The sequence below is a fragment of the Sylvia atricapilla genome, chromosome 2 (genome assembly GCF_009819655.1).
Source record: "Sylvia atricapilla isolate bSylAtr1 chromosome 2, bSylAtr1.pri, whole genome shotgun sequence".
In the NCBI taxonomy this organism is placed as follows: domain Eukaryota; kingdom Metazoa; phylum Chordata; class Aves; order Passeriformes; family Sylviidae; genus Sylvia; species Sylvia atricapilla.
The window spans coordinates 82,652-105,773 of NC_089141.1; the positions used below are offsets into that span (position 1 = coordinate 82,652).

The 23,122-nt window shown below is 36.8% G+C and overlaps 1 protein-coding gene and 1 pseudogene across 3 annotated transcripts; one reads left to right on the plus strand and one right to left on the minus strand.

Annotated features, from left to right (window-relative positions):
- Positions 1-2,058: 2,058 nt before the first annotated feature.
- Positions 2,059-14,220, plus strand: TRAT1 (T cell receptor associated transmembrane adaptor 1). Of its 3 annotated transcripts, XM_066340560.1 has the most exons (7): positions 2,059-2,260; positions 5,027-5,244; positions 7,450-7,560; positions 9,102-9,138; positions 10,462-10,523; positions 11,830-11,888; positions 13,018-14,220. In XM_066340560.1, the coding sequence occupies exons 2-7, from the start codon at positions 5,220-5,222 to the stop codon at positions 13,300-13,302; spliced, it is 579 nt and encodes a 192-aa protein (XP_066196657.1). In that variant the 5' UTR covers positions 2,059-2,260; positions 5,027-5,219; the 3' UTR covers positions 13,303-14,220. The 3 variants fall into 3 exon arrangements, with proteins under 3 accessions (XP_066196657.1, XP_066196658.1, XP_066196659.1); XM_066340561.1 differs by lacking the exon at positions 5,027-5,244 and having other exon boundaries at positions 2,069-2,260; XM_066340562.1 differs by lacking the exon at positions 7,450-7,560 and having other exon boundaries at positions 2,070-2,260.
- Positions 14,221-16,287: 2,067 nt separating this feature from the next.
- LOC136375195 (uncharacterized) lies at positions 16,288-22,776 on the minus strand (annotated as a pseudogene).
- Positions 22,777-23,122: the final 346 nt, after the last annotated feature.

A 23,122-nucleotide genomic window follows, 5' to 3' on the forward strand; every position in this document is an offset into this window, starting at 1 on the left:
TCCTGAATAACAGCACTTGAAGCAGACAACTGGCTCCCTGAGATTTTAACATAGCACTGATACAAAGGAAAGGAAAAAAAGAAGCCTTCTATTCACAATGGATTTTACTGCCTGAAGCGAATATTTTCTTGCTATCTAACAGAGCCTTCTGTCTCTTGCAGCTTGCCTAAAATAGCATATCAAGTTCACATTTATTCCAATAGACTTTGCTTTTGCAGCCATCTGAAGCTGATACAGTACAGCAGTGATTTGCTCCTGGAGAGCAGATTTATTAACACACCAGCAGGACTACAAACCCAGAAATCCTCTGCTGCATTGTCAGTATTCACCTTGCCATTATGCTCCTAATTATCTCCAAAGGAGTTTATTTCTTGTAAGCTTCTTGTTCAGGCTGATAAGCATTTTATTCTGAATCCTCTGCAGATCTTATATTTACTCCTTGTGCTCTTAGCCGAGAAACTAAGCAACTGTCTTTGTCCTCACAATGCACATCTTCCACCCTCTCCAGTTTCTCTCTCACTTCAGTATCCTTCCATAAGAATTCCCACCAGTTTAAGTATTTTCAGATTAATTCCTCCTGCTCTATTCACTTCATCATGATAAAGCTCTGAACAGTTGAGTCTATATCACCCGTAGACTTGAATGTGATACATTATTTAATCAAGACTAATCTGCTCCTTCATGTTCAAGTAAGATGCTAAATCCCGTAAATCATTTCCTAAGCATTGATCCAAGGCAGTTAATACAAAAATAACAATCCAAAGTAATGGTATCCCAAGTAAACACAGATTGCAGAGGACATTTTCTCACATTAGTGTCTTTCTTGAAGTGCAGAGCTTTACATTGCTCCTTAGACTACACTGAGGGCTATTTTAGTTTATGTATTCTGAAAGGACAAACATGGTCATGTGATTCACATTTTTTTCCTAAGAAACCCCTCCTACTCCTACATTATACATTGTAGGAAATAAAACTGCTTGCTCTGAAGAAAAACCCCCAAACCATACCTAAAACATCAGAAGTTAACGGAAGGCTTCTTTGACAGCCCCCAGTGTGCAAGCTTCCTCTGGAAGAAGCTACTTTGTTTCTGAGAATAAAGTGGCTTCTCCACCTAAACACAGACAGGTTTCATTAAATTTTGAAGACAAATACACACAGTAAGGCACATGCTGATTTATCCTTTCTTTGCACGACTGTACTGGACTGTGGCCTCAGATTCATAAACTCTAAAGAATGGAGGAATGACATTATATTATTCCGACCTTACTTTCAAGAGCTGGCAGTGTTATAATTCCTTCATCATGCCTCTGAATCCTGCCGTTGCTAAACTGCAGGCTCTTAGCAATAATTTTCCAACTTGGTTTAGAAACTTCAAGAGAGGAAGAGTCACATAGCATTCCTTGGTAAAATCGTTCTGTAATTTAGTTTAAGATGTATCTAAATACTTCTGTTGAATTCAGTGTAACATTAAACCCAAGACTGCTGTGACAGGTAACAGAATTATAAAAGAAAGGCCTCATAAAATCAGGCCTGCTCTGCTAAATTGCCAAAGTTAGCCTGTCACTTCTAAGTAACTTACGAGTTCCCATGCGAAAACAATCTTAGTATGAAAACCCGTTAGCACAACAACCTGTTCCTTGGTTGAAAAATAAGTTCATCTGTGTAAGCAATAAGATCTGTTCCATGAGAAGCCATAAAGGAAAACTGTAAACAACCTTAACACGTACACACAAATCACCTTCCGACCAATAAATGAAGTAGCAAGAAAACTACCAGCCAATAGGTGCTGCACACAAGGTCTGTGAAAGCTGTATAAAGTGATGTGAATAAAGAATGGGCTCTTCCTGCAGGAAAATAATGGAGTCTTGGCTGGCTTATTACAAGACAACTTAGGAGTGTGAATATGAATATTAAAAACTAAGTTCATATCGCATAAATGAAACTAATAGTCCTGTACATGTTCTTCTGAAGCAAGACATGTGGATAATAAATACAAGGGTACACATCAATACTTGAATTCTCTCCTGGAGGCAAACACTGAAGGAGAACGTGCGTTTGCCAGTAAGAGCTGAACCACATTTCCTGTTTGCGAGAAAGCAGGCGAATTAAACAGACCGGAGGGGTTTGAGATTGGTGGCAGCTCTAAAGACAGCTTCATGCTGCCAGGTTCAAAACAAAAGAGTATCCAACATCTGCCAACATAACTTGATTTCCTGTTGGATAAAGGGGAGGGGAGTATTCCTAGAAACAACAAAACCAGGTAAGCCTTACCTTTTAAACTTGTAAACATAGGAGCAGTACAACCACGCTATGGCAGATTAGCAGTGTTTGTTCCAAGAAGGTGGCTCAGGGTGCTAAACTTTCATTAATTAAGGTTTGGTAACAAAGATTAAGCATTTGCATTAGTTTTATGATGAAAATACTGTGCTGTGGGCCTCCTTATTTTACAACGTGCTGTTTCCCTTCTGAAGTATGAAGTTGTTATCTTACAAAGCAATTAGTTGTGCACTAATTAATTGCAGTTTCAGGAATCCTTTTCAGAGAATTAATCCTGTATTGAAAGCTCACACAGGTGGAAGCATTTTTAATGCTAATTTAACATTCATCAGTCTCTTAATGGGTTTTTTTTTCCTAAGGGCCATTAGTACAAAATATTATTTATATCAATAATTTAATTTAATTGGAAGGGGGGAGGAAAGATAGTTTTATCTAATATTTAACAAATTTGTGGACAAAAACAAGAGAAAAGAAAGGAAAAAAATAGTTTTGTGCTCCAGATCATCACGGTAAATCTGGTAGCAATTAATCTGCCTCTGTGGATAACGTGTTGATACCACAGATGGCATGTCCACCGAGATGCTATCTATGTTCCTCACCTCATGTTCCTTTTCAGTACAAAAATCTGGTAAAAGTATGCTATCTCCCTGTTATCCTTTGTGATGGATTTTCTAAACAAAATACATTAGAGCAAGAAGGAGCAAAATGCAGCACTTCTGCTAACTATTGTTATGTTGTTAAGAGGACAAATATCCAACACAAATTGTTAAATCTGGCTCTGCTCCCTTCAGGTAAGAATGGGATTATGCCCACTCCTTTGAGTTTCAATAAAACTCAATAAAAAGCAGAAATTCATCCAGGAAAGGTTAGAATGTTTTGGAGGCTTTTGGCTTTTTTGGTTGCCTTTTTTTTTTTTTTCCCCCCCTCACAGTCCTCCAGTGACAGTCTAATGAACCCCATAAAAAAGAAAACCAAAGGACAAATAATCGAAACTCTATTTATTCCCATGTCTTGTCTGTGTTGGTGGAGAAAGTTGTCTATAGACTTTTAAAGAGAAAAAGCACAATTAACTACATATTTACAAGGTCTTTCGTTTGTCTGTATTTTGTGATGTGAATATGGAACCTTCAATTGATAACACTAAAATATCCTAAGGGGTGGTGAGTAATCCCATCCCTAAAGTCAGAAAAATAAAAACAATATCCGAATGAAGTAACTTACCTAAGATAGATGTTCTACTTGGATGCTCCAAGTTCAGCCTGGTTTTCAAAGAGAAGTGGAAGAACAGCAACATAAGAATGTATCATTAATACTAGAGAGAGTTCGCTATTAGTTAATCAAAATACTATCCTCTTTGTAATTATTAAATATACTACTTCTCCACTCACGAATCTGAGAGTCTTCTAACAATATAACAAGGATTGTCGTCCTTCTCATGAACCCTTTGGGTATATAATGAACTTTTTGTTTTTCACAAATGAGCGCATTACTTTAAGAAAACTTCAATATTATTTCTTGTAACAGACTACCACCACCCTTAAGCTTTCCTGTTACAGAGAGACTATCACAGAATAGTGACAGTCCTGATGCAATTTGATTTTATCATTTTAGAATCATAGTGTCCTATTCCCAAGCAGCCTAATTATTCCGTATGACTTTTTCCAAAAGATACAACAAATTTTATTTTAAAATATTCAATTTGATGGCTTGAATGAGAGTGCCCCTAAATACAGTGTCGTGAGTTCTTTGGATTAACTATGTGTTACACAAAATAGATTAATAAAGTTTTGCGGCATTGGAGAATAGATGACTTGAAGGAGAATTAAAATTAGAGAATAGAATAAAAGACACCATTTCAAAATGGAATATTATTAGTCTAATAGACTTGCTGTTTATTTCTCACTCACCATCTAAAATCTCCTTATTTTTGTATTTAGCACAACCTGTTAACTGTGAGAGGCTGCATCTGTTATTGTACATTTAGGGAGAGCAATGTAGTTATCTGTGGAGACAAACTGTTCTTCACAGAGATAGTCAGCTTTCCTTCTAATGCTGCTGTTGCCAAAGTAGTTAATGTTAAAATAATGCAGTTATAAATGTGAGGAGCATATCAGAAACACCTATAAGAACAGGAAGACATGGGAAAGATCTGGGAGTTGCATATCTGCAAAGCTAGGATATAAAATCGGAATTTCTCATATTTTGTATCAGGGTAATAAGATTAGCTTTAACTAATGTTAGAATGGCATAGAGCTCTCAGAACAGCACCAGAACATCTCTGTCCAAGGTGTTTATTATGGTTTTATGGGCTAAGTAAAAACTGCTGTTGTTTCTCCCATGTAAGTACTGTTGTCTGACAAAGAAATAGCTAGTACTGCAAAAACAAACAAACAAAAATATACTGAAGTCACACATATGTTTGTACACATCCTACTGAAACACAAGCAGATGTTTAAGTCAGAGTTGTGGAAAAGAAATTTAAAAATAAACTAAGTAACATTAATCCAGGATGAAATTTAAATGCTCTTAATCTATTCACACCCATAAATTTTCCTCAATCATGCTTAAGAAAGAACTATAGATAGTGAGACTTAAAACATTGGTATTTTTTATGAGAAATCCAAGAGTCATACCTTTTTTTTTTTCCTAGAATGTTTTTAAAGTTCTTGAGAAGTGGATTGCTCAAATACTATAGAATTTAAACTTGAAACTAAAAAGAAAATAAAATCCAACCTTTACTATTTTCCAGATAATAATTTCAACTTAAATCAAAAGCTGAAACAGGAAAACAATACTTGTCAACAAGAAGTGAGCAAGTTAAGGGCTGACAACAGTGAAATTGGAACTAAGAGCTTTCCTTCTTCTCTGGAAGCATTGGGGGAAAATTGGATTTCTGAATTAGAGAGATAAATGACAACATTGTATAGGAAGAAAAAGGAACAATGTTAGATTGTGACTGTACTTTCGGTACCTGCTCACTCTTTTTACTCTGGACGTGACACTGAGTGCCATGGTGCAGTTGGCAAGGTGTTGTTCAGTCACAGGCTGGACTCGATGGTCTCAGAGGACTTTTCTAACGTAGTTGATTCTGTGATTCTATCACAGTTGCATGTGCTTCCATTCTCATAGGCCACAATACTGCTTTTGCTCCCTGGAAAAAGTGTTTGTAGGAAAAGAAATATGAAATGAACGTGAGAAGAAACCGATCACATCAGAAAAGATAAAAAGACAAGAGAAGAATAAGAAATTATTCTGATTATTTAGACACAACAGTGAAACTTGATATTTCTTGTCCTGGACAGGCTTGTAGTTTTGGACAGGTTGCATGAGATGCAATATTGAGTGATTAATTTCACAGTAACCAGGTTCCATAGAGTGGTGATTCTTGATGCACCCTGATAATACCTTCTCACTGTAGGGTCTCCCATTCTTCTAATTTCTTCCCTGAAAAACTGGAATGATGTATAGCTGCTTCAAGGGAATGTTGTCTCTTCTCATGAATGTCTGTACCTCATTACAAAAAAAGAGCATTTCAACATGAAAAGGAGTATTGCAGTGATATAGAACTCTCAAACGCCTTTGGGAGAACTCAAGTGGTAGTAAGGAAGGGAAATGGGATGTTTAGTTTAAAAAGAATAAATGGTTACTGAAAGTACCCCGTGGGGGGAAAAAAAAAAGTTAGAAGTCTGTCAAAAAATTACAGTTTATTTGCTTTGCTTTGCTCCTTTTAAAAGAGAGTTCTGATCAGGAAAGAAATTCTGCGTCCCAAAAGCCCAGGTGATTTGTGATTCTTTACTACCAGGGCTTATCTTATCTTGTTTTGTCATTATAAAAACATCTGGGGGTTGGAGTACAACAGAACAAAAAGAGCTTTGGCAGCACAGCACAATGAGGGGGCAAAACCTGTAAGAAGGTGTTGAGCTGTTTTGTCAAGGAACAAAGCCCTATCTTCTCAGCAGGAGCAAATGCATTGCCACCCTCCGCTGGCCAGCAACATGGAAAAGTGCATTCCTGTACTCCTTGAACTCAGATTTTCTTAAGAAACAAACAAAATGTCAGCTTCCTGAGGGAATCCAGATATGTCAAAAAACAACGAAGTGCATTAAGGATCAGTATTGTTCAGTCCAGCCCCGTGACTCCTCTGCTGCAGCTACACATTTCTTTTGACGCACTGTTAGAGGAGAACACTCCAAATCTCAGAGAACATGAAATATGCCTCTGGGGAAAGGTAAGAATCAAGCTGCAAGCTCCTTTCACTCATTTATTTGGCTCAGTGTTTCCTCTGTCAAGGAAGGCTTTTGCAGACCATTGGCCGCAATGCTGATAATTTTGGCCACTAGACGGCCGCAAATAAGCTATCTTCTTCAGCGTGATTTGTGATGGAAAATTTGTATCAGCTAGGTTAATCAAAGGGTAATTAAATGAAAAAAAACCCAGATTTTGTGCAGGGGGGGGTTTCATGTCTTTCTTATTGCAAGGAGAGGCAAGTTTAGAGCAAAAGAAAACTTTGTTCAAATAAGTGTGCCCATCTTTTACCAAATGATGTTCCAGGAGCTGATTGAACTTTTCCTTGCAGTAGTTCTTGGGGCTTCACTGGTCCCCAGCTGATGCTTATCCTTTACCATTGGTTTCTCAGGCAAGAAATAAGTACAAGATGTTTGAATAGCTGGAAAACAATGCAAGAGAACATAACCAAATTTGACTTTTTTTTTGATTTTTGTTGAATCGCTACAGTCTTAGCTATTATTCAAAGACAGAGCCAGCAAATTTGTTTTGACTAAATTCAGAACTACTTTCATCATCTGTATAATTTAGCTGAGAATTTAATTAATTTACTGCAAATACTAACTTAAAGAACACAGCAAAAATAATTTCAAAGCTATCCAGTAAAATTTTTTATTAATTTCTGATTTTTACTGCATCTTACAAGCAAAACAATAGCTTCATCTTGGGCTGAATTCCTATGAAACAGTATTTCTGCTATCAGTTTATTAAAGTTGCTTTGTTATTATTTAGCATCTGGTTTTGATATTAGCTATTTAGCTTGTATAACAGTAGCTGTCAGAGAGTAAACAACAAAATAGTAGCTTTGATTACAGAAAGCAAAAATCAGCCAAGCACAAAGAATACAGTAAAATCCTAAGACAACACAAATAGTCAATTTTCTTTCAGTTACAGGAATGGAATGCCATTTTTCTGTCTGGGGAGTTTTGGCCTTTCTGAGTTTGGCTCTGCTTGTTTCATTGACACTGAATATTACACACTGTATCAAAAACAGGAAAGGTAAGAAATATTTCTTTGTAAGGAATCGGAAGTTTCAATGCTTAAAGGTTCTGAGATATCAAGTCAACAAATTGATTCTTCTGAATCTTAAATTTATATTTTGGCAAGAAAAAATTTAGGAGAGACAAGCATGGTTACAGAATGATTGCTAACTGCCCAATCCACTGCAAAAAAAACAGCTTCCAAAATCCATTCGCTGAAGGCAAACCATCAGAACAACAAGAATTTAGTTTACTAAATTTTTATTTTAAAGTGTATTTTAATACCTGCAATTTCCTTTCCTAGGGGGTATACTTTTCCTATAACTGGCTGTTTTTTACACTTCCATTTAAAAATTATTGTAAGTAGATGCATTGATACAAAATACATTTGAGAAAATTTTCTCCTCCCCAAATTCCTGAACACTCGTTTGAATTTCAGACTTCATACAGATATACAGATATGCCTTATCAATGTATTTTGGAAAAACATTGTAATTGCTATTCATAATGGGATTCTGCTGTATTTCTCAAACCAATGTGCCTCTCTTATGACTTATGGTCATACTCTGGTTTTGGTTGAAATTAACTTTTAGTTTTTGACAGCTTGTGCCACTGCAACCTGTCTTATGCATGCACTTCTACGGTTAGAAGTTGTACAGTCTCCACCATTCCCTTTAAACAGGGAAAACTGCCCCTGTGCTGTACATCTAGGGGTGGGCAGGCCAACACTGCTGACCCCATCCAGGCTAAATACACCTGTGCATTTAATCTATATAAACACAAGGCCTGTGCTTATAAACTGAGCCCACCAAGAACTAGAAAATCAGATTTTCACAGGATATTAAGAGAGTTGCTGGAGTGTTTTGGGATGGGTGTAGGCTGAGCTTTTTGGTTTGTGTTTTAGGGCTACTAGGCAGATATTTCTATGAGAAAGAATGAGAGTCATTTACAAAACTAACCTGACCAAGGTTTAGGTCAGAGTGGCTGATACTGCTTTACTCATTGAATTGGAGCTTACTGTGGCAAATTCTGGAGTCCTGGAGCAGAGTTTAGAAAGCTAGGCACTCCTGAATTATGAATCAAGGTCCAGCATAAAATCTCTTTGTAGCCATTGCCTCTTTGCTTCATTTTTTTCAGCTGTGTGGATCACAGGATCTCTTTTTCAGACATACCAGGAGAGCTAGGAAAATAAATAAACATGTCACTCAACAATATTAACACGATTCACCCCTCCAGACAGAGAAAATCTGAGAGAAGAAGATGAGGGAGAAGAAGGTGGAGGAAAACAAGAATGAATCACATGTGCTACAACACATTTTTTGGGTACTGTTAACCAGTGTAGACTTTGCAGCCACAGCAGAGAGCCATAAGACAAACATTTCTTTTACTTGACAAAAGTATTGAGAAAAGTAGAGCGACAACTGAAGATCCTGAGAGCCAGAGCTTTTTAACTGTTTCTCTAAAACAAAATCAAAAGCATGTCTGTTGAGACAATTATCTGAAGTGTTCTAAAATAACATGTTTCATTTTCTCTTAATTTTTTTTCAATGAATTTTTCAGCTAAAATGTATAAAGACTACGAAGAGAACGATCCTAGGTAAGTTGTATAAAAAATTATTTCTGGTAAGAGTAAAAATATGCAATAAATGACAGATGGCTTTGGAGGGATGGCACAGAGGAAAATTCCATCTCATGCAGTCTGCCTGGAAATGCTGTTTGTGGAAAAAAATTCACGTGTGAGATACATCCTCCAGTCATTTTAGCAACAATGAAATAATTGCATGCTAATACTATAATTTTATCTGAAAGTGCAAGACACTGAGCTAAACCACCATTACCTATCACTTAAAATCAATAATAATTTCAAAGAACTCTCAGCTCTCACAAAACAGTGACAAATTATAGGCTGCTAGTTAATACTTGTGGAGTAATAATTTACATGCATTTACATTTCATAACCATCTTTTACACATGGCATCCAAAAGCAATAAAACAGTCTGTTTACAGCTGCAGGATACCTCATGATCTATTGCACAAATCTGTTTCAAGTCTCTCTCTTATGTCATACAGAAAAAAAAAAACCCCAAACTAAGCCCAAACTTTAGAAAACAGAGATGGATAGAGTCTCATCTCAACCCAAATATAAAACGCCCTTGAAACAAAAACACAAAGGCCACACCTGTTATTCAAAACCGATTCTCAATTACAAATTGTCTTGAAATTGAAATAGAAGTTTTTATTTGTCCATTACTGCCTATTCAGATGAGCAATAGCACTTACTGTGGTGTTAGAGCACGACTTCACCCCCTTGATGAGACGCAATATAGAGGTGCAGTAGAAAGGTTGCTCAGCACTTCCCACTAACCATCCCCATTTTACAAACTTAGAAACATTTTCAACTAACACCAGGTAAGGAAACACAACATACAATACAAAAATGCAAAGCTGAAGTTGGCTTCAGTCTTCTCTGTTTCTGTTGACAGAAATATTTTATTCGAATCACGAGGGGACCTTTTAAGAATATCAACCCAAAAGACACATATGGTGCTTTAGTTTGTATTGCAGAGTGGTCTCAGAGGACAAGAATTGGGCCCCTTTCAGTGATCATTAATATTTCTTACCCTACCTCAAACTGTAGCTTAATAGTCTCAAGATTAGTTTTGTGCTTAATGAAATTACAGGAAAGGAGAGTTCAGTTCTGGGCTAGGTAAAAAATCTCCTCCTCCTGAGAATATCACACTGCCATTTCTGTCCCCTCTGATGTTTTTGATCTTGTTTATAAGACCACAAACAATCTTCTAGATATACGTATACACAAATAATCTTCATATGTGCATAAAACATTTACTGACATGAAGTACTGGGGTGCTAAATAAAGTGCATTCTGTGAATTAAAAGCATTTTTTCATTCCCCTTGTAGCTATGATGCCTACCACACAGACGATTATCCTGTTTATGGCAATCTCAATCAAGATATTTTAGGTAAGCTTCATTTTAGGAACATGTGTCTATTGATTAGCTATAAAAATGTATGATTAAAAATTTACTGACTGACATATTTTGCATTTCTTATATTACAAACTTGAGAAGCTACATCTTTTCAACTATTGATACAATTGAAATTATTAAAAGATACTTGGGGTAGAGATGCTTCATACTGCACTATGACTACTAAGAACAGATCTCATACCGAATTTGATCTTTTACAGTCCATATGGTCCTGTCCAGCCAAATATCTCAAAACAAAGAGTTTATCTAAATGTAAAGCTGCACTAACTGAAACAACAGCTTGATCCATGCCTATTAAAGCAATCTAAAACACATGTTACTCACGGTCCAAGGTAAGTGCTCCCGCAGGGGCAGGCACAAACAAACACACCAGTTCTCTGCTGTGGCTGTCCACATGGCACCAGCGACACTGACAAATGTGCTGAAGGCCAGCAGCTGAATGGTGGGCAGACAGCTTGGCTTTGCTTTACTGTGCTCCAGTGAACAACCCTGGGCAGAGAGACACCACATTAAAGGCTGTAACATCAGGTAACTGCAAGCTGAGCTGATGTGCTGAGGGTTCGTCTCTTGAAGCCCTCAGAGAGTTAAAAAAGCGTTTAAGTAATGAGAATACAACTTTTTCTGCAAGTCTTAACTGGGGCTAAGCAAAACTAAAGTATTTGAACTGCAGGAAAAAAAATCCCAATATACCCAACTTTTTCATACATAATTTGCATAAATTTAATCAAGTCAACACTCAAATGCAGTGGCATTGTAAAAGTCTGAGAGCTGTAAGGAAGTCATCTGTTTTACTGGTGGCTAAAGGGAGCTATAACATGAGAAAATAACTAGAACCAAATTTACGCTGAATTACAACAAATTTCAACTGAAGTAGACTCAGGAATAGAATTTAATCACCAGCTGCTGCAACTCACAACGTCTTTCTCAACCAAAGGAAAGGCTGCCTGTGCTGAAAAATACCTTAGTATGTGGCTACCTCTTAACTGCAAGAAGTCCTCCCACCACTGTTAAATGACTCCCATATAGTGAATAATGAGAAACCTCTCTTTCATATGAACAGAAAATGCTTTTAATTTTCACAGTATGTGTCTGAATTTCTTAGCTATACACCTCTATATAATTAAAGGGAGAGATCTGTGTGTGATTTCAAAACAAACACAAACATCCTGCCAAAGCAAGCTGGGGGGAGTGCACTCTCTAACCAAGAGAGTTGGTCTGATCTTTTAAGACTCAGTAGCATGTCTTAACAAAAAGGTTTTTCTACTTTGATAAATTTCAGAAGACTGTTGTTACGAGCAGATGAAGTGCCAGCCTCAAAGACCAGTTAACCAGCTACAGGTATCTTTAATTTTAGTTATGGATTTCTGAATTAGGGTAACGTGATCTGTCTCAGAGTTCCTTTATTTATCCTATAAAATATATAACAAAAATCTTCACACTCTCACAAAAATTACCATGCACTAGTATCTCACTTCATCAAGGTATTTCAGTACAAACTTGACCTTCCATTCAATCTGAGTCACTAATAAGGAAGGATAATTATAGACAGTTCAGTTCCATGTAATACAGCATAATAAAGCTCAGCCACAGGCATGCAGATCACGTGGAATTAAATTTGCATCCATGGCCATGCCTTATGTAAAGAATCAAGTTTATTTGGTTTAGTTATCAACCAAGTGAAAACACAAGCTGCATCATGATATTCATGAATTTGACTGGCTCTCTCCTGTCCAGTGCAAAATCTGTACACCTTAACCAGGGAAAGAATGTTTTCTGTTGACTTGTACTTCGTTGAGATACCTGTATGCCTAAAAGCATGCAAGCTTCAAACGAATTTTGCCTGTAATTGAAGCATTCCTAGCATCAATTTCCTGAGTTGATAGCCACATATTTGAGACTCTTTCACAGGGTATTTCCAGCAGGTAAAGAACAACTTTTTAAATCCAGACATTCCAATGTCAATAGGCATTGATGGTCTGGCTTAAAAATCACAAAACATCAGGGGAAAGACACAAAAAGCATACATTTTGCACTGGAAATGGGATAGTATATACAAACAGCAACCATCCATCTTAGGTTTTCTGCACAAAGCCTGTTAATAATGTTGTCAATAACTGGATTCTAAAAAAAAAAAAAAAAAAAAAAAAAAGTGAGAAGAAAATCAGATCAAATAATGTCTTGCATGCCAAAGAACCTGGACTTATGCAATAAGCTCCCCTCCTTCCCACTAATGAGACCTTGATGAATTTTTCCATATTGCCACTACAAGTAATTTACCATTTTAGCTTATATTGATCTGTTTTCCATTCTCTCACAGTTAAATAATTTGCACTTTTAATAAATTGTTTTACAGCTAGTTTAGGCAAATTTCAGGCAGAATTATGACTAGAGTGTAGACATACTTGAAGTCTTAGGTATAAATCCAAAGCAAGGATAACTAGTGAACCTAAAGTGAATTTTCTTCTAGGTGGAGTCTGCTGATCAGATGTGTTATGCCTCACTTGATCACAGTGTCAAGGGAAAACGCAGAAAACCAAGGAAAAAGAAAGATCCTTCATTAGAGGAAGATGAAGAAGAAAGATCATCTAACCCCATGGTGGCTTCCAAAGTTAGCATTTACCTCAATAGTGAGCAGCTGGCTGCTGAAAACACAGCCAAAGTAGAAGCCATTCATGATGATCCCATCAGATTAATGGGCTTGATTCATAACAAAAAAGGGGAGAACCGAAAATGTAATGAACCAAATATGTAACCATCAAGTGAGATTTGCTTTTTCACTCTGGAGGAACAATGAATGATTAGAGAAAATATTCTAAAAAGCTGACATACTAAACAGTGGTAAGAAATCGGTAAATTAAGTGTTCCAAACTGTCTGCCAAGCATATTTATAAACTAAGCAACACATAGGTCCAGACTGTCACTCAGATAGACCTGCCCTTCTGAAGACAATTTGAAAGGCTGCAGAAGCTAGCAGCTCAGCATTCACATGGTAGAGATTTCAGTAAGAGTCAATCCTGTTTTAAACAATCATCAGCTTTCAAGCAGTCCTAAAAGACCCCCTCAGTGTCTAAAGAGCTCTAGCAGAGTACAACTATTCTATAATAACTTTAATACTTTTGAAATGAGATTGTTTCATACTGGCACACTTGGTGATTAGTTGTTTTACCAATTAAGAACTGATCTGCTGTTCCACACTGTGAACTTTCTGACTGTGACTGGTCTATGGCAATGACTGCAGAATAATTTAACAGCTGATTTTAAGTAGTCATTGTACATCCCACTAGACTTAGCAGTATCTTTATATATCTTTAGTTTCCTCCAACAATACTAAAATGCATCTCAAATCTCAACTCCTCTACTAGTGTAATATTGTACACAGCTGTCTTTTAGGGCTCACAAAGATATTATCAAACCATCTGTAACAATAAATCTAGGGAGGATTTCTTCCTTCTGATACTCTATGTTATGTTTACATTGCTATTGGGTTTTCCATTGCCAGCGTTACTATTTTGCAAAAACAAAAAGAGCTTTTTATTTCCCCAAACCCTTCACTTACCGTGTGCAGATTCATTTGAAGATCAAACTCTTTAAATGGTAAGTTTTATAGAGCAGGCATCTATTTTTATATTCTGGGAGTTGCAGCAAGAAACAATAAAGCAAGTTGATGCAATGTGTCTGCCTCTAGGTGTCAGACACTCCTGTCTTCTCAAAAAAACCAGGCTATTGGAGCCTTTAAAATCCACAGAGCAGTACCAAGGAGCTTGAAATTCTGAAGAACATGGATCCCTAAAACTGTGTCAGGTCCTGAAAGAGATACATCTGGAAACAAAATACCCATAGTACAGAGAGCCAAAAAAAGCATGCCAAAAATGTTTTGGTAAATAAAACACCTTCTAACAGTAGATATGGATGGACACATCAAGGGATGAGACAAACTCACTAAAAAACAAACCACCAAACAATTGTTAAATTCAACCTGTCATTTCTCTCATTGATTATACAAATAACAGTAAGTTCACGTGATTTAAGTACATTTAGTTTCCTTCCTATTCTCAGTCTTCATTGTTTAATCCAGCAGTGCATTTACACTAATTTTCATCAGCTGCTTTCCTTTGCAACATTGTTTGTTCAAAGAGCACAGCATTTTTGCAAATATTCTCCATGTATACACACACACACTCCCTTTCCACATCTAATCACTGCCTCAATTACTGATTGTGGCTCTCGGACAGGATGATCTTTAACAGCCTATCAACTATTTCCAAGGCATTTGTAATGCTGCCACATGCATTTAGCTTTCTTCTTTTGGCTCTTTACCCTCTGTCTGCCTAAATAAGCAACTGAACAACCTATTTCTTTTTTTAAAGAGTTTTGAGGTAGTTTTCAAGTGACTGCTGAATCCTTACATGAAAAAGCATGTTCAATATTGTTCCATCTTCATGACATTAGAGACCTACATAAGCTATCTTATAATAGTTAAATTCTTTACATATAAAGCAAGTTTCAACTAATTACAACATAAGAGAAGGTGCTAGGTTCTTGGTTTGGACTCTCTCAGTAACCTCATCTGTGTTTCCACAGTTCCTTTAAAAAAACTTATAGCAAAGAGAAGCAGTGTAATAAAGTGGTTTTTTATTACAATTAAGCATTCAAGTACCAGTTCAATGGAACAGTAAAGAACAAGTAAGCAAGAGAAAATATGGTGGGGGAAAAAAACCTGGAAGGGTAGAAGAATGGAACTCAAAACACAAGAGATCAGGTGAATGTCACCACTGACATCTTTGTAAATTGAGACAGATGTATTCCAGAAGTAAATCATAGCATTTGCTAATCACTGCAGATGTATCTGGCTAAACAGTATCCTTAGGAAAAACAGACTTTTGTTACATCATACTTTTAAGAGTCTCTTGACTCACATGGTGTAGGAGGATCAACTCTAAAACCAGAAATTTTCTCCCTTTTTTGCTACTGCTAAAACCCAAAACACGGTGGTATTGGCATGATCTTTCAACACCTAAACCCAATTTCAGTTGGCTTCTAAGTTACTTTAGAACAGACAACAATGAATTATGCAATATCAGTACTGGTGTATCAAGAAATACTGCAAAATAATTACCTCAACAAATCAAAGAGGAAGATAGTTCATAACTCATATTCCTTACAGTGCATCCATGTCTGGAAAAGGAAGAAAAAACTCCAAGAGCATTTCTAGAAGACAGTATTCTGCTGTCGTGGAAAGAAACACAATATCCAAATTATGAAGGATGGAATGTGTGTGCAGGGGCTCTTATTGCAGAGAAAACCTCACTAGAGCTGGCTTCTTGTCCTATTCAAGAACAACACTACTTAAGACAACAAGATTTTGGTTTTAAGAGCTACAATAAAATCCTCCTGTGTGTCTGGAACTAAAGTATAGCCAAAGGAAAAAAATTACTTACTTTTTCTGAAGCTCAGAAAAGTAACAAGGGGCAGTGCTGATAAAACAGCAAGTACCTGATCTGACACCACTAACACAAGCCCCTTGACAAGAAGAGCCACAGCAGTGAAAACCTGTGGGACTCTCACACCTCATCCTCACGGATTTGCTCATGCAAGGTAATACAAACTCTTCCTGAGGATTCACAAAGGTGAAATAAAAATCCTGAAGGCAGGTATTGGTTCAGAACAATTTTTATTTAGAATATATGTAGTGTCAGGTAGGACTTGGTCAAAACACTGAATACTATTATCAAATCTATTAAAAAGTATAACATTTTATTGAAAAATCAACTCTGGAAAATTTGAACATTACCCTTGCATAGCAGACTCACAAAGTCTTAAACATTACTTAGAAAATTTTAACACTGACATCGCAAAGGAGATTCAAGTTGTAGCACATAGCAGTAATTTTGGGTCTGTACTGATATATCCAAAAAGCACAAACAGGCAGCAATTTAGGTAAATGAGCTTGTTCCTTATTATGAATACAGTAAGAATCAAAGCTTATTATATCAACTTCAGTGATCAACTTAGAAAATAGTTAACATTAACATAGAATATAACAGTGAATTTGGGCCTATACTTATACTCTCAAAGAATATGAATAAGCAAAAATTTAGGTAAATGAACTTGTTCCCTATTATTAAATTATTAATACAGTAAGAATCAAAGCTTATTAGCAAATAAAAAGACTACAGATCACATTCTGTTATTACAAATACTGTCAAATATAGAATTCCAACTTAGTACATAAATTGAGTAAGAAGTGCCCTGTCAAAAGGGACAAACTCTTCCCCAAAGATTTGCATTACAAGGAAATATAAATCAGAACTATATACTTACATTATATAATCATAAATGCTTGATTCTTGGAAGAAGAAACAACACTGAATATAACCCAACGTATATAAAATTCTTTTATGTGTAGCAGTCCATGAATGCTTCTTGGTGAGCTTTAACCAGAGAGTGATCCAAGGGATTCCTACAATTGGTCTTGCCCATCAGTGTAGCTCAGTTTTCTGTATACTCTAAGGAAAAAAATCCAGAACCTCTGTTTAGATGATGGAGTGAATTACACAAAGATACTATATTTGCTGAAACTCCAGTGAGGAGGATGAAACTGAAACAAACTGCCCAAGCAAGGTATCTGAACATTTGACTGTGAACACCAGCAGGGCCCCTTGTCTGCTTTCCTATGTGCTCTCAGATGAAGAGGAAGCTTTTCATGCTACGTCATTTTAATGTCTCAGTAGTGCTCCTACATCAATCTAAGTTTGAATATCTATTGAACTTTGAGATGAAATCTTGGAATGTATTCACAACTAGCTAAAAGTTACACAAGTAAGAACACCTTGCATATTACTTAAGAAACTGCATCAATTTTCTCTCATATTTTGAATTAATTTGGTTTACATCTGACAATTAAGTATAGCAGTAAAGCTGTAGGACAGCATTCACACAGAGCTGAAGAAAAGTGCATTAGTTATAAGCATTTCCTTTTCAGAAATCACTTTCATAATCATCTTCTGGATGAAGGCAATCTGGTTCCAGATAGAAAGACAATATTCCTTTTCTTTTTACAGTCATCCATTACAACGTACAGCATTTTGCCCCATGGCTTAAGCATTAAACTTCTGAGGATTCTGAAGTAATTAAAAAGCTTCACTGCTGGGAACCATAGAAAACTAAAAATATCACACCACAGGCCTCAGGAAGCTCCAGCTGACAGTCCATTTTGGCTACAAATCAGCAAACATGTCTTTGTGTAATTAAAGAACAAAGAAACAGATTTTAGTCCAGATGACTAGGAAGAAAATTCTGAAATCCTGATTTCTCTACCTATATGCATTAAAGAAAGAAAAACCTTTTCCTTTAGAACAATAACTAATTTTACAGGAGTGGCTATTTTGTATGGGAGACAGGATAACATAGTGAGGAAAAACAAAAGGAAACTCAAAAAGCGAAGAGAATTTTGCTCAGCTAAGTGGGCGTATCCAGCATCACAGAAATGTCCTTGCATACTCATCAGCTTGTGTCCAATCTTCCATTATATCAAAAATAATCCAAATATAGTCCTTACCATATTGTGCGCATTTGTAATACAAACCTCTAAATTCAATTCCATCTTTGCTTAAACTGGGACTTTTTTCTTTACATCTTTAAGCTTGTTTCCTTGTTAAATTCTCCATAGAGGTAATTAAAAAGTGCTTTCTGCCTTCCTTTGAACCTCTAATTCAAATGTTGTCAGAAAATGTTGATATCAGCTGTATGATCACCTCAAACATAGCCAAAGTATTTTTTGACTGAGTTTGGAAAGCCAGCATAACTTGCAGAGACAAATTACACTTATGGTAAAAAAGCACATCAAAAATGATTTGGTAAACAAAATAAGAATTTTTTTGAGCCTTTAATGATTTTTAAATCCTTAGAATATTATTCAGTGTTTGTAATGAAAAAATCCAAGGGATCTGAAGCATTATAATCCTTTAAAAGTTAGATATTTTCAAAGAGAAAAAGACGTATTAGGCCAGTACTCAGGGAATTGGATAGAGTGTCCTGCTTCCAGAGATCTGAACACACTGCCAGTAGGGATAACAGCAGGAGGAGAAGATCTCTGATATGTTCCAAGCAGAGCCACTGCTTGTTTACACAGAGCCAAAATGCAGATAACAATGTCCAACTGCAGAGGCCAACTTCAGCAAGCCCTCTAAAGGACAACAGGCTGCACTCCTCTCTGAGAGGACTCATCAGCTTCAACACATAGTCACAACCAAAACAATTCCATGGTATATCTAGAATAATAAATGCCTCTATGATGAACACCAGACAAGGACTACACATTCAGTTAGGTCATCTTCTTCTGCTCAGCTGCCCTCCTTGCTAGACTCTGGCTAGTTTTGACCACAGACACTTCCTCTTAGTGTTCAGCTCTGCAGGTATGACTAGCTTGGGCTCTCCCACGCTCATTTTCATTCCACAAGTAAACATGTCACCTCCATATCTTTAATACAAGCATAGAGGAGTACAAATTCATTTTGAAATCTCTTTTTTAAAGAGGCTATTATTATTACCTTGGGAGATGGCTCCTCACATTTCTGAGAGAGCTGCAATTCCCCATTACCCCAGGCCAACCAGAGTGCACACCTGCAGTCCCAGATTCTGGTGTTGAGAAACAGTGGACGAAAAAGGCAAGAACAACGTCAAGTAGTACAAACATTACAGAATGTTGTTTAAGGATTAGCCTATTTAAACATTGGAAATACTTCAATGGGCAAATTTCCTTAAGAATATACTCTTGTGCAAATTAATGAAGTGTCTGAAACTAACCTTGGAGGGAAGTGCCAGGAATACCAAGAAAACTTCTGTCTGAAGAATCATGAGATCGAGAGCCCTGAAAGTAAAGCAGCAACCTATAACATTAATGAAAAAATATACTATTTCACAGCTTGCCTCAGAAGAGATGACTGTGAACTTGGAAATAAGTGTCTGATTTAAATCAACAAGTTTAATGATTCCTGTGAAACCCTAAAAAGATTAATTTTTTTGCTTCACCATGTCCATCTACAAAATCATTTCAGAAGGACAACACCCTAACTGAGTCACTATTTGAGACCATTTTAACCAGTGACTAAAATGCAATCAAATCTTTCACTTAGAACATTTTCAAATTTATTAGTATAGAGAGCTTCCTCACATTATCCAGGAGACCTGATATTCCCAAGCTCCCAGAGCTGTAAAACTGACCAAAAAGCACCGGAATTATGCTATCACTAGTTCCAACAGCTTGCAGCTCTAATCCATTCTTAAGCCCTTCTCCAAATGTCTTAAGGTACACATTCCACCCCCCCCCCCCAAGGTCCTTAAATACCTGCCAACAACAGCTGTGATCAGCAAAAAGGCTGGGGTTGCTACAGTTGCACATGCTCAAAAAATCCATGCTAGCTGTCTGAAGATTACCCTTTTTACTGTGGGCAATCTTCTGACATTTCCTTGAAGAAGTCCAACATTCTGGTGTAAGTTTCAGTCACTTTAGTGGTGAACAAGGAAGATAGTTTTCAGAATTTCCTTCTCTTTTAACTCTGAAAACTGAAGAATAACTTCGGACAGGAGAATTAACAAGAGCATTTACAGTTTCAGGCATCTGTATTTCTGGGTATTTCCTGAAATTTGAAGCTGTCTGAAACACATGAAATTCTGGAAGAGACTCCCACCTGTTTCCTGGAACAGACAATTTTTCATAGAGCCTGTTAAATTCTCTATCAATCTGTTTAATGGATCTCCCAAAATCACCTAAATTACTCTTCACTAATCTTTCTTTCTCTTCAAGATTCTGCGAGTTTAAAAGAGGTCTGGTCAATGTCAAACACTTCTGGAACTCTCCAGAACACACTTTGTAGTAGAGTTCCTCAAATGCATCTTCATATTTATCAGGCATCTTTGAAGGACTCTGTTTCATAAAACAGGAGGAAAATGAGTCTTTGTGCTGGAAAGAAGTTTGTCTTTCAGGAATTATTTTTTCAGGATTCATGAACACAGTATTTGACGATCTTGCAGCAGAAAAATTCGTGATAGGTATAGAATTGTTACTGTTGCCATGGGAACTGCAAGCCCATGAGCCCAACTCTGAGGTACCAACATAAAAGTCAGTTTTCTGAGTCTTCCTCTCTTTTACAAGATGAACTGCTCTTGAACCTGAACTGGCAGTAGATGTTATGGAGCTGGGTTTTGAGAAAAGTTTGTAAGCCCATTTTTTACTTTCTGTGTATTCTAAATTCTTTGGTGAGGCAGTAGTCTGTAATTCCTCTTCAACTAGAAATGTCTCTCCCATTCTATCCATAACATCAGGAAAAGTGGTGGGTTTGCAGACTTCTTGGCCCTTTCTAGATGCCAAATGCTGTTCTAAATCTGAGTCAGAACAGCCTGTTTTGATTTCAGTTGAATTACTATAAGCATAAGGCACCAGACTAGAAGAATTACTAATGAGAGAATTGTCACCACATAATTCTCTGCTCTCATTTCCAAAAGCTGGATTCTGGCTGTCTTCACTTGTACAGCTACATATGCTGTGAAATGCTTTCTTTAATTTACAGGTTCCAGACCTTCCCATTTTGTCTACAGTGACACTGTGCTTTTGTCTTCTAGAACGCCATTTCTTGGACCTTGAGTGTCCAAACACGTACTTTAACACTTTTCTCTGATAGTGCTTTGCCATGAGCTTTGTAAATATCTCTAACATTGCTGGATACAAGTCTGCAAGAGTTGTATTGCTCCAGGAACACCCCTCATCTGCAGGCTGGCATTCTCCAAGGATACTAGCACATGGAGTCGTGCTCAGTCATGGAAAAGGTCCCTGCCTGGGTAAGGCTACTGTATTTGATGAACTGGGAATACCAGAAACTTGTAACTGTAGGTGTTTGGATGAAGAACACTCATTTGACAACTCTAGCTTCTTTCTGCAAACAGCAGCTCGATTGCCTATTCAAAATAAAACAAAAACCAAACCAAAAACCACAAGTCAAAAAACAAAAACAGAAGTCAGAAAAAAAAATCCAAGCCCATTAAGGCACTTCAGCTAATGTACTGTATGACTTAAAACCAGCTACATATGAGTCAGATAGACTTACTGTAACAGTATATTTCATTAAGCTTTAGTGCCAGGCTAAATGGATGATTACAATTCAATCAATTAGGGAAAAAATTAATAGACTTCCTAACCACATGGAATTCACATCTTATACAGGAAAGAAATTAAATGTATTGGAGAAAACCCACTATTCACAGTAGCATAATATACAAATATTCATAGCAGATGAAGACTTCTTCGCCCTTTGTGACTCCTGGTCATTAGTAACAGCCTTATCCAAAAGGTTTTGCTGCTTCTTCCCAGTGTGTCTTGAAAGCTTTGTATTTGGCAAGAACAAGTGAAGCTTTTCCTTTTAAAAAACATGTTGAAAATAATGATTTTTCTAGTTGAGTCTAAAATATTTACACAAAAACTCTTAGGCTGGCACCAAGTCTGGAAAGCTTCTGGAGAGAGTTTTCTAGCAAGTATCACTTTGACTACCAGTTGCCAGCAGACCCAAAGTCACTGTGTTACATTCCTTGAATTTAAAACAAGCAGAACTAAAAAATGTTGCTTTCAGTGAGCTAAATGCTGCTGAATTTTGTAACTAGGCATATTTGTACCTGAGGCTAGGTAAGGAAAACTGGCTTTATGTACACAAGTTATTTTCTGGTTTTCAAATACATTTTGCCATAAGCAAAATCAGGCCTAACTTTTCTTTAAAATCCAGCCTACAGAAATTGTCAGGGGGATAAATAATGCCTTTGCGTTTACCAAAAATGAAATATTTTTTTCGACTGACTTTTAATAAAACCACATTTTGTAACTAAGATGTTTGACCAACACACAAAAGACTTAATTGTACCAAATGATTTGTGCACTGGCGAAGTTAAGTGATGATCTTTGGACGACCTTGGAGTCGTTATCTGGAAAACAAAGAAAGAAAAAGCCAATCTAACATTTTTGCAGGTTAAAGATAACATCAAAACCTTACTTTGTGACTCCCTCTCCTCTCTTGCTGTTCTGGGCCATGGACAGTTCTGGTCCCTAGGGGATCAGCCAAGTTCACACAAAGTGGAAAACACCTAGACTAGTAGACACCTAGACTTCAATAAGAAGTCAGAGGAGTTCCTAGTTTAATCTTGGACAGCTATTTCTCATTTTCTCCACTTACACATTATGTATCATGTATTATTTCCCCTTCCCAAATACAATAATTCATCCATGGACATCAATACACACACTGCCCTGAATAATCCAGACACCTCTGGCAGCTCCAGCAGAAAAGGAGAGCTGTACCCTGTATCGTAACACTTCACCTCTGATCGTCCTCACCACCCAAAGCAAAGCAAAGCTAATTCTCTTTTGTTCCTCTACAAAGCTCAGATTTAGGCTTTTTGGAAAACTTACAGCTCCAAGATCAACCTGCACAGCAAGGTTCAAAGAACAAAGCATAAAAGTACAAAAAGAGTGAAAACAGATTTGCAAATCACCAGCTCTGTTTCTCATATAGCTGTCAAAACACCAAGAC